The sequence below is a fragment of the Arachis duranensis genome, chromosome 6, assembly GCF_000817695.3.
Source record: "Arachis duranensis cultivar V14167 chromosome 6, aradu.V14167.gnm2.J7QH, whole genome shotgun sequence".
Taxonomy (NCBI): domain Eukaryota; kingdom Viridiplantae; phylum Streptophyta; class Magnoliopsida; order Fabales; family Fabaceae; genus Arachis; species Arachis duranensis.
In genome coordinates, this window is record NC_029777.3 from 24528388 (window position 1) to 24545271 (window position 16884).

A 16884-nucleotide genomic window follows, 5' to 3' on the forward strand; every position below is an offset into this window, starting at 1 on the left:
TTTGCAAGTAAAGTGTGGATTCACCCAACCGTGCGAAAAGATAAATTAAAATGTTATCATAAAGTCCACGGAAAAAAACAAAAATAGCAAGCAAGGAACACTTTGCAGGAAAATACAAGAAGCTCCTCCAACCATACTATACCATACCATATCTACATTACGATTTTCGCAAAAACATCAAGCTGTCACAAAATTCACACAATTAGGTCAAGCTGTTGGGGGAAAAAAAGATTTACTGGAAATAATAATAAAAATAATGTAATAAGGGAAAGAAAGAAAGAAAAGAAAAGATTTTCTCTTTCTGCTTCACCAAGAAAACGGAGGACAAAGAAAAACAAGAAGAAATGAAGATAACAGCGAAAGTTATTTCGAGTCCGGGTCGAACCGACAAGTTCCCTCCGCCATTGATGAGGTTCTTGAGGAGCAATGCTGGGAGCAGAAGCAGGGGAAGGTCAAGGTCAAGCCCAATGTTCGTACGGAAGAAGAACACCGCCATTGAAACTCAAGAACCATCTTCACCTAAGGTCACTTGCATGGGTCAAGTTCGGGTCAGACGCTCCGCTGCCGCCAAAAGGGGACGCTCCTCCTCCGCCTCCGCCTCGGCATCCGCCGCAAGAGACGGAGCTCCTCCGACACGGTGCCGGTGCTGGTGGATCCGAGAAAACGCTCTGTTCTGCAGACTCAAACCGAACAACAGCAACAAGAAGAATAAGAAGAAGAAGAAGAAGAAAAACGAGTGCCGGTGCCAACCAGTTTGGCCCAAATGGGGGTTCTTTCGGGTCGGAAGCTTCCGGAGAAAACCCAGCACGAAGCTCAAAGAAGACTGCGCTAAATCGGAGTCGAATTTTCAGAGGTCAAGCTATGATGAATCAGAGGCAGAGCACGAAGAAGATGATGAATCGGAAATTTACGAAGAAAGAGTGAACCCCGAAGCCGGTTTTGGTTCTTCCAACACGCCGCCGAAGAATGCTTTGTTGTTGACTAGGTGTAGATCCGCACCGTACAGATCTTCGTCGCTGGCCTGCAGATTCTGGAGTTCGCCGCTAAGGAACAGTGAAGAAGAAGAAGAAGAAGAAGAAGAAGAAGAAGAAGAAGAGAAAGAGTGGCATGAAACGAATGAAGCAAGCTCGCAAAGAGATTCGGTTTCTGAAGAAGAAGCGAAAAGGGTATCCGAAAGGGACGCAAAGTTGGGGTTTTTGAAGGAGGTAGAGAGTTCGAATTCAAATGCCAAATCAGAGAAGGTTGTTGAAGATTCGAAGAGTGAGAGTGAAACGCGGCCTATAATCCTTACACGGTGCAAATCGGAACCGGCGAGAACTGGGTACAAGCTGGATCCTGAGGTAAATAGTAGTTTCTGGAAGAAAAAGACAAGGTTGGGTCTCGCTGATATTCACATTATTACTGACTAATTAAATCAATTGAATTCGTATATTAAATTCTTAATCTCTTTTTTTGGTTTATTGAATTGAATATAGTTGTCACTTCTCAGCCACAGCCAATTGAAGATAAATTCTTGTTAATTTTGTGTTAGTATCATTGGTTCGTTGTGTTGTTTGATACCTTAGGCGTAAGAGATAATGTGTTGAATGTGTATGGTAATAGGTACAAGTACATAATAATAGTAGGAAGAAAAAGGAAGAAGAAGAAGAATAACATGAGAACGTTGGAGTTAATGAGGTTTTTTGTCATGAAACGAGCCCTGAGTTTCCTTTTCCCTGCCAGTAGCCTGAACTTACTTGATTCTGCAATTTGCCTTTCACGTGTTGCTTTTTTTGTTTGTTTATGTCATCAAGTTTTAGTCGGAAACAAAATAATAGCCGTATAAAACTCTCTTCCAGATTTATTTTTGGTGACTAAATTGTGTTCCAGATTGAATTAGTAACAATAATTAACGACTATTATATGTCAATCTCAAAATCATTCAATAAAACCGGCCATCAATATAAAATACATATTAAAATATATATATATATTAAAAATAAATTAAACTATACATGTATTTATGTTAAGAAAAAATTTATATACAATTTTATACTTGCTTAAATTTAATAGTTAAAAAATTATTGGATAATAATTTAGTTAAATATACTAAATTATTTAGTAATTATTAATTTTAGGATTTAATTGTCTTTAAGGCATGATATGACCATTATATATTCATTATATGTTATAATTTGACTATACTATAAATGTTATAGATTGATTGTCAATTACTTGGGGAGATAACGGTTACTCTTCATTTCAGATATAAAGAAAATAGTAAAAAGATTATTCAGATTATTGTAATTTGCAAATCTTATTATTCACTTACTGACTTGAGGTAGGAGTGCCTTTTGCAGTACCCACTCCTTTGTTCTCTTATTACCGACATATAACTCATCCCGACGAAAAGCTCGCAGACATTCATCAGCAGACGAGCTATACAACGGCCAACTTTCACAAGAACAATTGGCACCCACCGTGGAGCCTATAAACAAAAACCCTTCTTTCTTTAGGTCCCAAAATCCCTATACCTGTTCATGTCTGATCAACCTCCTTCCACACCATCTGAACTTCTTTGGATGGTAACGGAGCTACAACAATCTAATTAGCATATGGCGGAAGAAAAACAACGAATGGCAAAATAGCCGAGTTAACCAATTCTTGGATTGAAAATAATGACAATGAGCAACCAAAAGACGATGAAGAAAATTTCAATCCAACACACATCTCGAAAACTCAACAAACAGAGGGAGACAAGCAAAACGATGACGATGACGAATTGGACAACACTGTTGGACCATTCACGACTGACGTCATGAATTTCAAACTACCTAGAAACTTCGCATTACCAATAACTTTGACTCCCTACAATGACATAGGAAATCCGAAAATAACACGTCAAGAAGTTCCAATCTATGATGATAGTGAACAATACAAAATAGGAAAATAACAATACAAAATAGGATCAGAAGCACTGTTCACTATCATCATAGATTGGAACTTCTTGACGTTATTTTCCTATTTTGTATTGTTATTTTCCTACCTTTTTGGATGATCCTGCACATGATTGGTTTTCATCTTTGCTTGTAGGTTCACTCTTACGCTTCCAATAGTTCTCTAAACAATTCGAAGATTAGTTCGCTACATCTTCTATCTATCTACATGATTCCAACTATTTGAATACTATCAAGCAAAGACAGCATGAGAGTTTAAGGGAGTATGTCATCTGCTTCACCAAAGTAGCGATGAACATCTCAAACTTTCACCCCGAGGTACACCTGCATACTATAAAAAGTGGACTCCGCCCAGGGAAGCCATCACAACGGACAAACCCAAAACCTTGGCCAAGTTTCGAGAGAAAGCTAAGGGTCAAATGGAAATTTAAAAGCTGCGCCAAGCTTGGAAATCTGAGAAGAATCAAAATAATAAGGATGACGATAAAGCTCAGAACAACAAGAAAACTTTCCGATTGGCACCGTCATTACGATTCTTATCCCAGTTCAACACCAATAGGGAGAAAATCATGAAGGAAATGCTAATTTCGAATCAAACCTCCTCAAATGGCGGGAACCTACCAGGATACGAAGAATGTGGACAAGACAAAGTACTGTGCTTTTCATCAGAAACACGGGCACACTATTGACGAGTGTGTTGTAGTCAAAGACTTGCTTGAGCACTTAGCTCGACAAGGACATCTGGACAAATACATCGGTGGCCACATCCAAAAGTGCAACACACATCAATCTAACTTGTCTTCTGCAGGTCAACCTTCTTGGGATAAGGACAAAGCACATACAGCTCAACTTAATCAACCCCGATGTGTGATTAATTGCATATCTGGGGGCTTCACCGGAGGTAGATCATCAAGCTCTACTCGCAAATGCACTTACCGAACTATGCTTGTTGTAGAGAGCACCATCAAGAATCATCAAACATTGGCCACTTTTTTGAAATGACGTTCCAACCATCCGGTTTCAATTCAACCGAACTTAATTTAGACGACCTAGTTGTCATCTGTATTCAACTGGGAGATCTCATAGTTCGGAAAGTCTTGTTGGATCCAGGAAGTAGTGTCGATGTTCTATTTTACTCCACATTTTAGAAAATGAAGTTGAGTGATAAATACTGCAGTCATCCACTCGAAACCTGGTAGGATTATTTTCAGGTGAACGAGTACCTGTATTGGGATAAGTGTGGTTACAAATCACACTTGGTGAGAATCTTCTAACCAAAACTTTAGATGTTCAATACCTTGTGGTTGATTGTTTCAGTCCTTATAACTTAATACTTGATCGGCGATTTTAGAATAAGTTCGGTGCAATGTATCTACAATTCATCTCTGTGTTAAGTTTTTATGTGCAGGACAACCTTGTTGCAACAATTCACAGTGACCATGTGAAGCTCAGCATTATTATAACATCAGTCTCAAAATGCTTATCTCTAACAGAGCTATAGGTGCACAAGTAAATGTCGTCCATAACTCGCTCGAGCTTCCCTCACTAGCTAAGTTTGATTCACGTGTTGAGTTTCAAGACCGACCTACCCCTAATGAAGAATTACAAAAAGTTCCTTTAACCAATGATCCAAACAAGTTCACTTTTGTAGGTTCAACCATGCATGGTGACGAAAAGGATAAGCTTGTCCAATTTCTGTAATAAAATGCCAATCTATTTTCTTGGACACCCGCAGACATGCCAGACATCGATCTCTCTGTAATATCTCATAAGCTGGCGATAAACCCGTCAATCTGACCTATAGCATAGAAATAACGCAACCTCAGAATAGAAAAGAAACAAGCATCATTGGAAGAGACGAAAAAGCTTATTGACGCCAACTTCATCCAAGAGCTCAGATTCACAACATGGCTAGCTAATGTTATCATGGTAAAGAAACATAATGATAAATGACGCATGTGTGTCGACTTTACCGATCTAAACAAAGCATGTCTTAAAGATGCATACCCTTTACCATCCATTGATGCTTTGGTTGATAATTCATCTGGCTTTGGCACTTTAAGTTTTATAGATGCGTGATGAGCGGATATTTTATACGCTTTTTGACATCATTTTCATATAGTTTTTAATAGTTTTTATTTAGTTTTTATTAAGTTTTTATAGGTTTTAGTGTTAAAATCAAATTTTTGGATTCTACTATGAGTTTCTGTGGTTTTGGACAATTTCAGGTATTTTCTGGCTAAAATTGAGGAACTGGAGCAGAAGTCTAATTCAGAGACAGAGAAAGCACTGCAGATGCTATCCAAATCTGACCTGCCTGCATTCGAAAGAGCTTTTCTGGAGCTGCAAAAATCCAAATGGAGCGCTGTCACCGGTTATGGAAAGATGACGTTCAGAGCTTTCCAGCAATATATAATAGTTTATACTTTGCTTCGGATTAGAAGGCCCAAAACTGGTGTCCAACGCCAGTTTCCTGCCCCCTTCTAAGCGTCCAGCCCCAAAGAGCAGAGCCCAATGTCCAAAGGCCCAGAGAGGACCCCCTAGCTGGCATTCCATGCCTAAGGAGCCTCATAGCACGTGGATCTCATCAAAGTTTAGCCCAAACACTCACCAAGTGGGCTCAAGAAGTAGATTTTTGCACTAAATAGACCGTTTTACCTTTACTAGTCATCTGTTTAGTATTTAAGGGATTAACTTCATGTAATTCACATTGATCTGTCTCTCTTTAACCACTATTATCATCTTCTTTAGACCTCTCACTGAGGGAGTGGTGCACGAAATTGTGATCTCAATGGTGCCAACAACTTGGTACGCACAATTGTAATCTCAACTCTTTTTCACAACTTCGCACAACTAACCAGCAAGTGCACTGGGTCGTCCAAGTAATAAACCTTACGTGAGTAAGGGTCGATGATGTTAGGATTTTTTCTAGTAAAGAATTTTATAAAATATAGTCGCGTTGTGAGTATAGATTCTAAACCAACAGAAAATCCCTTCGTACAAACGTTTTGGTTGTCACAAGTAACAAACCCTTTTAAAATTGATAACCGAGTATTTAAACCTCGAGTCGTCTTCTCAGGAATTGCAGGGAGGTATGCTCTTATTATTGGTTATGAGTCTTGTAAATTGGGGGTTTTGAAAGTGAGGAAGGATTATGTTGAATGACAAGTAAAATAAATAAATAACTATAAAATAAACTCTTGGCAAGATATGAGAAATTGGAAGTCCTATCCTAGTTATCCTTATCAGGTGTGATGAGAATTGGGTTTTAATCCCACTTAGTTATCCTTTACTAAAGCAAAGGAAAGTCAAGTGGACTAATTAGTTTGATCCTCAAGTCCTAGTCAATCCCTGTGGGACGACAAGCTTTAGAGCGATCTAGATCAATTAGGATCTGCCAATTTCAACCACTGCTGAGTTTGACAACTCAAGAGTTACCAATTAATCAACCAAAGCCAAAAGGGAATAAAATCTACTTGAATGAAAATAATTTGGATAGAGCCCAAGCATCAATAACATATAAGTCTGAAATACCTCAATTTATATTAAATAAAGATGTCAATTCTAACATGGACAATATTCATAAGCCAATTGAGCAACATAAATCAAACACAAATAAAAGTATCGGAGTAAATAAAAGTAGAAGAGAAACATAAATTATTGAACCGATACGATGAAGTAATCCTAATGACTAAAGAAATCCTAATCCTAAAACCTAAGAGAGAGGAGAGAACCTCTCTCACTAAAAACTACATCTAAACTATGAAAAGTGCCTAATGAGTTCTCCCCCATTCTCCCATTCATTCCTCCACTTTACAGCCTTTGGTTTGTATTCTCTGGGCTTGGATCTGGGACAAAAAGAGCCCAAAAATCGCTGAAAATGAGATCTGCAAATTCTACAGATCGCGCACATCACGCGTCCGTGTGGGTCACGTGGTCGCGTCGTCTGGAGTGTTGCTCTTCCACGCGGTCGCGTCAGTCATGCGCCCGCGTCAGTTGTATTTCGCAAGTCACGCGTTCGCCTCATCCATGCGCTCGCGTCGATTCCTTTTTGTGCGAACCATGCGTTCGCGTCGTCCATGCGGACGCGTCACTGCCAGTTTCTTCAAAAACTCCATTTTATGCTTTCCTTCCATTTTTGTATGTCTCCTTTCCATCCTTTAAATCATTCATGCCTTAGAAGATCTGAAAATACTTAACACACAAATCACGGCATCGAATGGCAATACAAGGTAATTAAAATTAATATTTTTAAAGGCTAGGAAACATGTTTTTCACATACATCACATAATAAGGAAGGGAAAGTAAAACCATGCAATTTCACATGCATAAGTGGGTGAAGGATTGAATAAATCACTTAAATTCAACACAAAATATATCATAAAATATGGGTTTATCAACCTCCCCACACTTAAACAATAGCATGTCCTCATGCTAAATCCAAGATAAAGAGTAAGGTAAGGTTCAAGTGGTGGAATCTCATGCAATGCAATCTATTCTAAATGCAACTACCTAAATGAATCATGCGATTCTAATTTTTATTCACTTGTATATAAAACTTACATGTAGTTAAATTAATTCACATTCTCAAGGAATCATATATGTATAGCCAAACCTTAGATAATGATAAAGCACTTTTATAATTGAGATGGGAAAGAGAATTATTTTACAAACTTGCAAGACAATAAGCAATTTAAGTAGAAATATATGTTGATGAGCTATGGAACCCTCACTGGATTTTGTGTTTACTCTCTAGTCACTCAGTGTTTATTGGGTCAATCACTCTATTCTTCTTTTTATCCTTACTTTCGATAACTTTTTTCTTCATCTAACCAATCAACAATCATAGAATATAGGCATACAAAAATCATGAGGTCTTTAATTAAGGTTGTAATGGGGCCAAGGTAAAGGTAAGGATGTATGTATAAGGCTAAGTAAGCTAATAAGTGAATCCTTGATTAGTCTAAGATCTCATCTAACATATACATACTTTATACAATTTAAAATACTTTACCTAGCTACCCAAATTTTTTCCACTTTTGTATTGCATGCTCATGTATCAAACTTTATTTTTGGATTTTGTCCCATGTGCAAAATTTTTTTTTATTATTTTTATTTTGCATTTGGGGTAATATATATTTTTTTGTATCCCCTTATTTAATTACTTAATAAATATTTTTTTAATGCACATGGTAATTCAATTATTTTGATTTCACATGAGCATGCTTCCCAAATTTTACTTAAATTTTACACAATATCTATCTTAAGCTAACCAAGGATTCAACTTGGGATTTTTATTTTGTTTTTCTGCTTAAGGCTAATAATGTGGTTATAAAGAAGAAGGGGATTAAAAGGCTCAAGGGAGGCTAACAAGGATGGCATAAAAGGTAGGCTTATTTGGAATCAGTGAGTTAAAAATTCAAACATGGCCTCAATCCTATCTTAGTATGTATCTATATTCTATATTGGACATATAGATTAAAGCGAAGTAAAGAACATCAGAATAAAAAGAAGGGCGAAGCACACAGGAATAAAATTTATGGTTTGAGTGTAACTATACAATTAAGCTCAAAACTCACAGGCTGTGTGTTCTCAAACTCATAAATCATATATCAATTAAGTATGTCATGCAAGTAGAAATTAAGAGTTCCCATTATTCTCAATGTAAAATATATTGGATGGCTTTAAACTTTTAGTGTTCCTCCTTGATGAAATGTTGTTACTAACTAACATGTAATGCTATATATACAGGGTGTGTGGATTGATTCTGTTAAAGTCTCTAGCTTACTTCTTTTTTATTTTCAATCAAATCAACTATCATATGCTAAAAGGATAAACTATACTAATTAATCCACTTAATATATAACTAGTAAACTAAGGTGCAAATTGAGCTAAAATATCCAAGATGTATATACAGCCCAAAGTGCATAATGCAAAAAGTACAATAAAAGCAAAAGAGAGAAATGTGCAAAAATACAGAAAATTGATAAAATAAGAAGAGAGTCGGTAGTAGTTCACCAAAATAAATAGATGCCAGAGATGGCGACCTCCCCACACTTAAATAATAGCATCGTCCTCGATGCTCACTCAAGCAGGGTGTGACGAAATGCCATCTCCGAAAGGATGGGCTGCTGGTCTCTAGATGGTAGGCTGAGGGTCTGCAGTCGCTGTGAGGATCGGAGGAGTGGTCTGCAGAATCGGGGGCTCTATCCGTAGAGAAACCTCCGAATCTGCAGTCTGTAGCTGGTGGTGCTCCTCATGATGTGGTGCAGTGTGGCTGGGACCTCCCTGCTCAGCCTGGGTAGGTGCCTCCTCCTCGTGATCGCTCCTCTCCTCCTCAGATGTGTCGGAGGACGTGTCGGGCTCGGAGGGAATGTCACCACCAGAGCGGATCATCAGTTTGAGGTGCTCAGAGCGTCGCTTGTGGCGACGCTCAGACCTCTCAAAAAGTCGCCTGGTGCGACGGTCAGATCTCTCAAACTACTGCTGGTGATGGCGCTCCATCTGATCTAGGCGGTCAAAGAGGCGGTGCACCAAATGGTAGATGGGCTCAAGAGCAGGTGGGGGCACAGTAGGTGGTGCTGGGCCAGTGGAGGCAGAAGGGGTAGCTGAAGAGGTGGCTGCCTCAGTAGTGTCAGTGAGAAATGGAGGGCGGTAGCCGAAAGCCAGGAACTTCCGACTGTGAGGGATGATCTTTTGGCACTCTGCGGCGGGGGGCTTTTCATCAACAGCCTCCCAAGGTACCTCAGCTCAGCGACTCAACTGAGTAATCGGTAAGGAAAAGAGAGGGTGCCTCTAACATGGATCCTGGCCATGTAATGCCGGATGAAGCGAGGTAAATAAAGGTCCTTACCCGTCATCACACACCAGATGAAGGTAATCATAGCAGCTGGCACCTCCGTCTCATGAGTGCTCGCATCATATAGTTGCTCAGAATCTGTTGCCATAGTCGAGCCTCATCATTCAGATATATAAGCCGGATTCCCTTTGGTACCAATGTGCTTGTTCCCATGACCCAAGGAACAGTAGGATCAAGAGTGATGTCTTTCTTTACTGCATCCCAATCAAACCTCATGAATCTCATATCTTCCTCAGCTTTTTGGTAACCATCTGGCTGATCTAATTTAGGTGGAAGATGGAGGATTTCTTCAATTGCTTCCTCGGTAACCAGAATCTGTTTGCCTCTGAGCTGTACTGCATCCAGGGAAGAGAGAAAGTAGTTACAGTAGAACTCTCTAACCCAGGATGAGTTGACCTCAGTTAGGTTCCTGTCCAGGAAGAACCAGCCTCTCTGTTTGATCTGATCTGAGGTGTACTGCTAGAGTTCTTCTGAAATTTTGAGGGTCATTTCCATGTGTAGGTTCCCGGTGGTGGCAAAGGTTAGGTATTTCAGCTCACAGTATTTGTTTGCAAATGTTACCGGATCAGCTGAAGGTACCAACTAATCAGCCTTTTCCTGCGGAGTAAAGTTCTTCTCCTGCCAGGAATCATCATGTAAGATGCCAAGGATGGAATCAAAGGATTCACCTCTTTTCTGTTTGCCAGTTGTTGCTTTGCCCTTTTCCCTGCCTTGAAAGTCAGACATCCTAAAAAACAGAATAGCCAAGATATAATTGAGGAGTAAAAGCAGGAAAATAAGTAGGCAAATAACAAGATAAGCAGTAAGTGGCAAAGGAGCAGTAGAAGAATGAAATGAGTTAAGGAAATGTATATTCTGGATTGTGTTGGAGTTGAAAAGCTGAGATGAGAAATCACATTCCAAAATATGTTAGAAGTGAAAAGCTTGTTAATTAGAAAAACAATAATCATGCCGTGAGTGAAATTAATTGAGGAAAGTAAGGAAAAAGTAAAGTGGGAGAGTAAGAAAGTTAAAAAATGGGTAAAATTGAAAAAGAGGTTAGAAAGTGAAAATCAGTGAGTTAGTAAAAAGGAAGTCAGAGTAAGTGGCATGATGATTGGTTCCTAAGTAACAAGAATTTCACAATTTGAAGCAACAGTCAACTCATATGCAAGCAGGGAAAACAGGGTATTGATGATGATTCAGATAGAGATAGAAGTAGTAAAAAGTAAAATCAAACCATCAATAAACTCAATTTATTAACCAAGAGATCAAAAGTAATAAGAATGCTGGCCCGGGCATTCAAGAATAGGTTTGGTATGCGTGGGGCAGTTCAAAAATGAGAATTGCCAAAACCAATACTTGAATGTAGAAGGAAAAGTAATTTGCAGAAAATTGGGCAGCACTCCGGCTAAAATTGGATGTTCCCAGAAAACAAATAACAAGAATAGTTCATATGTAATGAAATAAGGCTGCACAAATAGCAAGAATAAGAAAGAGCAGTGTAACAGCAGTGACGTTAGGATTTTTGCCAATAAAGAGTGTCATAAAACAGTCGCGTTGTAGATATAGTCTCTAAACCGACAAAAATCCCTTCGTACAAACGTTTTGGGTGTCACAAGTAACAAACCCCTTTAGAAATTGTTAACCGAGTATTCAAACCTCGGGTCGTCTTCTCAAGGAACTGCAAAGAAGTATGTTCTTATTATTGGCTATAAAGGTTGTGAATTCGGGGTTTAGAAGGTGAGAAGCACGTAATTTAAATGAGGAGTGAATTAAATGGCAATTAAAAATAAATAATAAATGTAAAACAACTTTTGGAAAGATAAGGGAATTTAGAGGTCTAACTTAGTTATCTCTCTCAACTATAATAAAAGTTGAATCTAAACTCCACTTGGTCAACCTTTACCAGGGCAAAGGAAAGTCAAGGGACTAATTAAATTGACCTTTGCATCCTAATTATTTCCTAAGAAAAGGTTGGGATTATTTAGGTTCAGCTCAATTAGCAAGATAACGATTATTAATTACGTTGAGTTTAATAACTGTTGAGTTACTAAATTCTTAATCAGAACCAAAAGGGAAAAAAAGTAAAATTGTTGGAATAATAAAAATATCCTTAGATGGGAAGCAATGGCAATTTAATTCAAAGAGAATAATTATAAACTGAAAATACCTCAATTATCATTAAATAAAAATGTCATCAACAGCCAATTAGGCAACATCAATCAAACATAATAAAGGCTTCAGAGTAATCAAAATATAAAAGAGAAATTAAATAGTAAAAAGGAATATTAAACCTGGGATCGAGAGTCACTCTAGAAAGCTAAGAGAAGTCCTAAATCCTAATTTCTAAAAACACTACCTAAATCCTAAGAGAGAGAGAGAGAGAGAGAGGAGAGAACCTCTCTTTCCAAAACTACATCTAAAACATGAAAAGTAAATTATGAGAGGCATCATTATGAATGGATGCATTTTCCCCACTTTATAGCCTTTAATCTGTGTTCTCTGGGCCGAAAACTGGGTCAGAAATAGCCCAAAAATCACTTCCAGCGCTTTCTGGCCCGTACAGGTCGCAGAAAAGTGATGCGGCCGCGTTGTCCACGCGACCGCGCGGATTGGGTGTTGGCTAGGTCACGCGTCCGCGTGACCCACGCGTTCACATCACCTGGCGTCAAGGCAACTATGGCAAATTATATATCAAATCGAAGCCCCGGACGTTAGCTTTCCAACGCAACTAGAACCGCGTCGTTTGGACCTCTGTAGCTAAAGTTATAGTCGTTTGAGTGTATATTCATTTATGGATTTAAAATCCTGTAGACGCAAGTGCGTCCAGTCATATCGGGCTTGAGAAAGTATCACCGTCTTTTGATGATTATACCTCCCCACACTTAAACATTAGCATGTCCTCATGCTAAGCTCAAAAGAAGCTATAAAGATGAAGAGGAAAGGTGAAATGTTATGAAATGCAACCTATGTATATGAATGCAGCTACATGCAAAATGTTTCTACCTACTTGGTTTAAAAGTAAATAAATTCTCCAAGAATAAATATAAACCAAATTGCACTAATTCAAATTACACAATAAAAGATAAGTAAACTTGTAAGAAGATAGCTCATGAAAGCAGGGAACATAGAATCAAGCATTGAACCCTCACAGGAAATGTATATGCACTTCTAATCTCTCAAGTGTCTAGGGTCAATCACTCTACTCTTCCCTAGTCATGCTTTCTAACACTTTGTTCTTCATCTAACCAATCAACAATATTTAATGCATCAATGCAAACATCATGAGGTCTTTTCAAGGTTGTAATGGGGCTAAGGTAAGGGTAAGTGGGGCTAAGGTAAGGGTAAGGGTATATATATGGCTAAGTGAGCTTTATAAAGTGAATCCTTGATTAGTCTAAGATCTCACCTAGCATACATACACTCTATATAACTTTAAAATCATACCTAGCTACCCATAATTTTTCCCACTTTTGTATTACATGCTCATGTTTCACTTTTTATGTTTATCCCATGTGCATTGTTTTCATTGGGGAATTTCTTTTTGTATCCCCTTTTATTCAGATGCTGAAATTTTTTTTTTTTGATGCACATGGTAATTGAATCACTTTGATTTTCTTATGAGCATGCTTTCCAAATTTATTTTTATTTCTTTCTTATCTTTCTAACCCTTTGTTTCTATCACTCATGTTCCCACAAGGTTTCCCACATTTAACTCTATTCATGATTTTCTATCTTAAGCTAACCAAGGATTCAACTTGGGATTTTTATTTTATTTTTCTGCTTAAGGCTAGTATTGTGGTTTATAGAACAAGAGGGGATTAAAAGCTCAAAGGGGCTAATAAGGGTGATGTAAAAGGTAGGCTACTTTTGGGATAAGTGAGCTAGAATTAACAATGGCCTCAATCATATACAAGCATTTAAATACACTAAATATTGGATATATAGAATGAAACAAAGCTAAGATTGCAATTATAGAGAAGTAAACACACAAGAATAAAATATTTATGGTTAAATAATGTAACCATGTAAATAAGCTCAAATCTCACAGGTTTTGTGTTCTTTGTCTCAAAAACTATGTTCCAATTACAACTTCAAACAAATTTTTAACATAAAAATTTTCAATTTAAATTAGTGAAATTTTTCAAAAATAGGATTTTAAAAGAAATTTATTATTTTAACCAAGTAGTAACTAAATGCACAAAATCATCAAATAAATATGCAATCACATATGCAGATGCAACAATGAACAAATAAAGAAAATAAGATTATTGGTGTTGAAAAGAAAGTACTAACCCACGGAGATCGGTATCGACCTCCCCATACTTAAAGATTGCACCGTCCTCGGTGCATGCTGAGATGTGCAGGTGGACGGGTTGTTCCAACTGAAGCTTTTCTTCAAGATTTTGCAGATGGACTTGTCTGTCTCCCCATGTAAACGTCTTCCGATTCTCTTTCGGGTGGCCATCCTGAAAGAAAAAGGGAAGAAAAAGTAACCCAGTAATAAAGATAAGAAAATAAATGAACTATGGGTGGGTTAATGCCAAATGATAAAGGTCTCATTTACATGGAAGCTTCAACATGTACGTGAGAAAATGATAGAAGCCATGGCATACCAGTGGTATAAAATTTGTAACATAGGGGAGGAGAGTGTAAGACAATATAAATTCATGTCAATGCAAAATTAATACAAATAACATAAAAGATTAACATTGACTTAAATAGTATTGCCCAACAGTGTAAAAAAAAGTTACCAAAATAAATTCAAGAAAAGATGTAACAGTTGAATAAGAAGGGATATTTAACACCAATGAAAAAATAAAAGAAAAAAAATTCAGAAAAGAAAATCAAAATATGCACAAATTTAAAATGCAATGAATGAGATATGCAAATAAATTAAAATAAAATAAAAAGAAAAATAAGAAGAATAAGAAGGGAAAGAAGGGAAGAGGAAGTAAATAAGAAAGGAGAAGAAAAATTAGGATTTGGAGGAGAGAAAGTTAAGATATGTGGCAATTTTAGGGTGAGCTGTGCGGCGCATGCGACGCGGCCGCGGAAGGCACGCGTTTGCGTTGGTGCGCGTCAGTCACGCGATCGCGTGACCCGTGTTGCACTGCTGGCGCGAGTGCAGCCTCGCGCCAGCACAACTCTCTATTCAAATTAATTTATTTGCCAAAATTGGGGTGACGCGATCGCGTAGGGCACGCGATCACGTGAGTGTGCGTCAGAAAATAATTGACGCGGCCGCGTCGGCAACGCGGTCGCGTGACAAGGATTGTGCTTCCAGCACCAATCCAGCACCACTCTCGCACAATATGGCATTGTGCACTCTTTTACGTCGAAAATGCAGGGTACGCGGCCGCGTGGGGCACGCGGTCGCGTAGGAGGCCATACTTCCCATTCGATGCGGACGCGTCAGCGACGCGGTCGCGTGGGTCGATATGTGCCATTAGCACGCCTCCAGCCACGCTTCTGCGTGACTCTCTGTTCACTTTTTAATTTTCCTTTCTCTCCAAGCGACGCGGACGCGTTGCTGATGCGATCGCGTCGCGTAGCGAAATTTTTTTTATATATGCATGAACAATGCAGAATGTAGTGATTAATATAAGTGCTATGCATGATTCCAGGTTTACTAAAGTAAAATGAAAAGGAAATAAAAATAAAAACAAATAATGATGAAATAAACTGAAAAAGAAACGACCATACCATGGTGGGTTGTCTCCCACCTAGCACTTTTAGTTAGAGTCTTTAAGTTGGACATTGGAGAAGCTTCCGGTTAGGGTGGCTTATGTTTAAATTCGTCCAAAAATCTCCACCAGTGCTTGGAATGCCAATAGCCTCCGGGGTCCCAAACTAGGCATGTGAAGCTTCTGAACAGCTTCAAACAGATTTTTAGGTTCCCAGGGTGATAAATGTCAGAATAAACTCCAGGATTCCAAGCCTTGCTTTTAAATCCGCCTCCGTTTTGATTTGTAAGTTTCCATTCGGGCGGGTTAAAAAGTAGAATCTCACCGTGGTGACCAAATGTTCTCCGTGATCCATGCAATTGAGCATGATACCAATCCGTGTACTTCGAGGTGAAGCGTGGAACTTTATTGAACCTTGTGCACCAGCTCTGAGTACGAGCCATTTCCCTTTTACTCTTAAAGCCGCAGAGAGCTCTAAGCTGGCCATCTGTTTCAAGTAAACCATATTTAAGTGAATAAGTAAAATTGTAAGTTAAGGATTGTACCCACTTGAAGCTTGTATTAGGTGGTAGTGGCCTTGGGATAGGTGTTTCTGGTGGTTCTGTAAGTTTTACTCCCTTATGCTCTTCTGTGAATTCCTCTACATCCTTGCAAGAGTCCTCAATTGTATCTGTGTCCGAGTCAAATTCTTCTGTGTCTTCCTCATCACTCGAGTCATAGATTGGAGGTTGAGAGAAATCTACCTCTGCATCATTTTCGTATTCACTTGGGGAAGATTCTTCGATTTCAAGGAATTCACTTGCAGATACAAGTTCATCACTGAGAGAATAGGACTCGTGATCATCATCATCAAGGGAATTTGCTTCTTGGATTATTCCGTTTGATTCCTCATAAACGACTTGCCTTGGAGATTGTACAGTATCTTCCTTAGCATCAATTGCAGCATCCTGGACGGAGTTTTCCTAAATTCTGAATTCCCAAGGAAGTTCAGCATCGCCTAGATCTTCAACCAACTCTTCTTCTTGAACAAAAACAGCCTCTTCTAATTGTTCTAGTACAAATTCATTCTCTGCCTTGTCCACTGGAGTCTCTAGTATTTCTTTCATGCTACGCTCTTCATCGGGTTGTCCACATGGAGCTGTGGTTGATCCTTGTATATTTGAGCGTTTAGTGGCCCATTGGATTAGTGCGTGCTCCAGTTGTTGAATAGTTGTTTGAAATTTAGTTATTGTTTCTTTTAGGCGATCCTCTGCTTCGCGGTTTGCTGGACTTAGACATGATACATAGGGAAGTGGTGATGATTAGGAACGATTGGATTGGTATTGGGGTAAGGAAGGATCATATGATGGCGAATGGTGAAGAGAAGCTTGTGAGTGTGGTGGTTCGAGGTTATGTTGAAAGGACGGTTCGTATGCACAGG

At 38.6% G+C, this 16884-nt stretch overlaps 1 protein-coding gene across 1 annotated transcript; it reads left to right on the top strand.

The window, feature by feature from the left end:
• The first annotated feature begins 8 nt into the window (after window positions 1-8).
• Window positions 9-1488, top strand: LOC107493433 (uncharacterized). Its single transcript, XM_016114533.3, has one exon. It carries the CDS (start codon window positions 345-347, stop codon window positions 1407-1409), a length of 1065 nt encoding a protein of 354 aa, XP_015970019.1. The 5' UTR covers window positions 9-344; the 3' UTR covers window positions 1410-1488.
• The last annotated feature ends 15396 nt before the right edge of the window (window positions 1489-16884 follow it).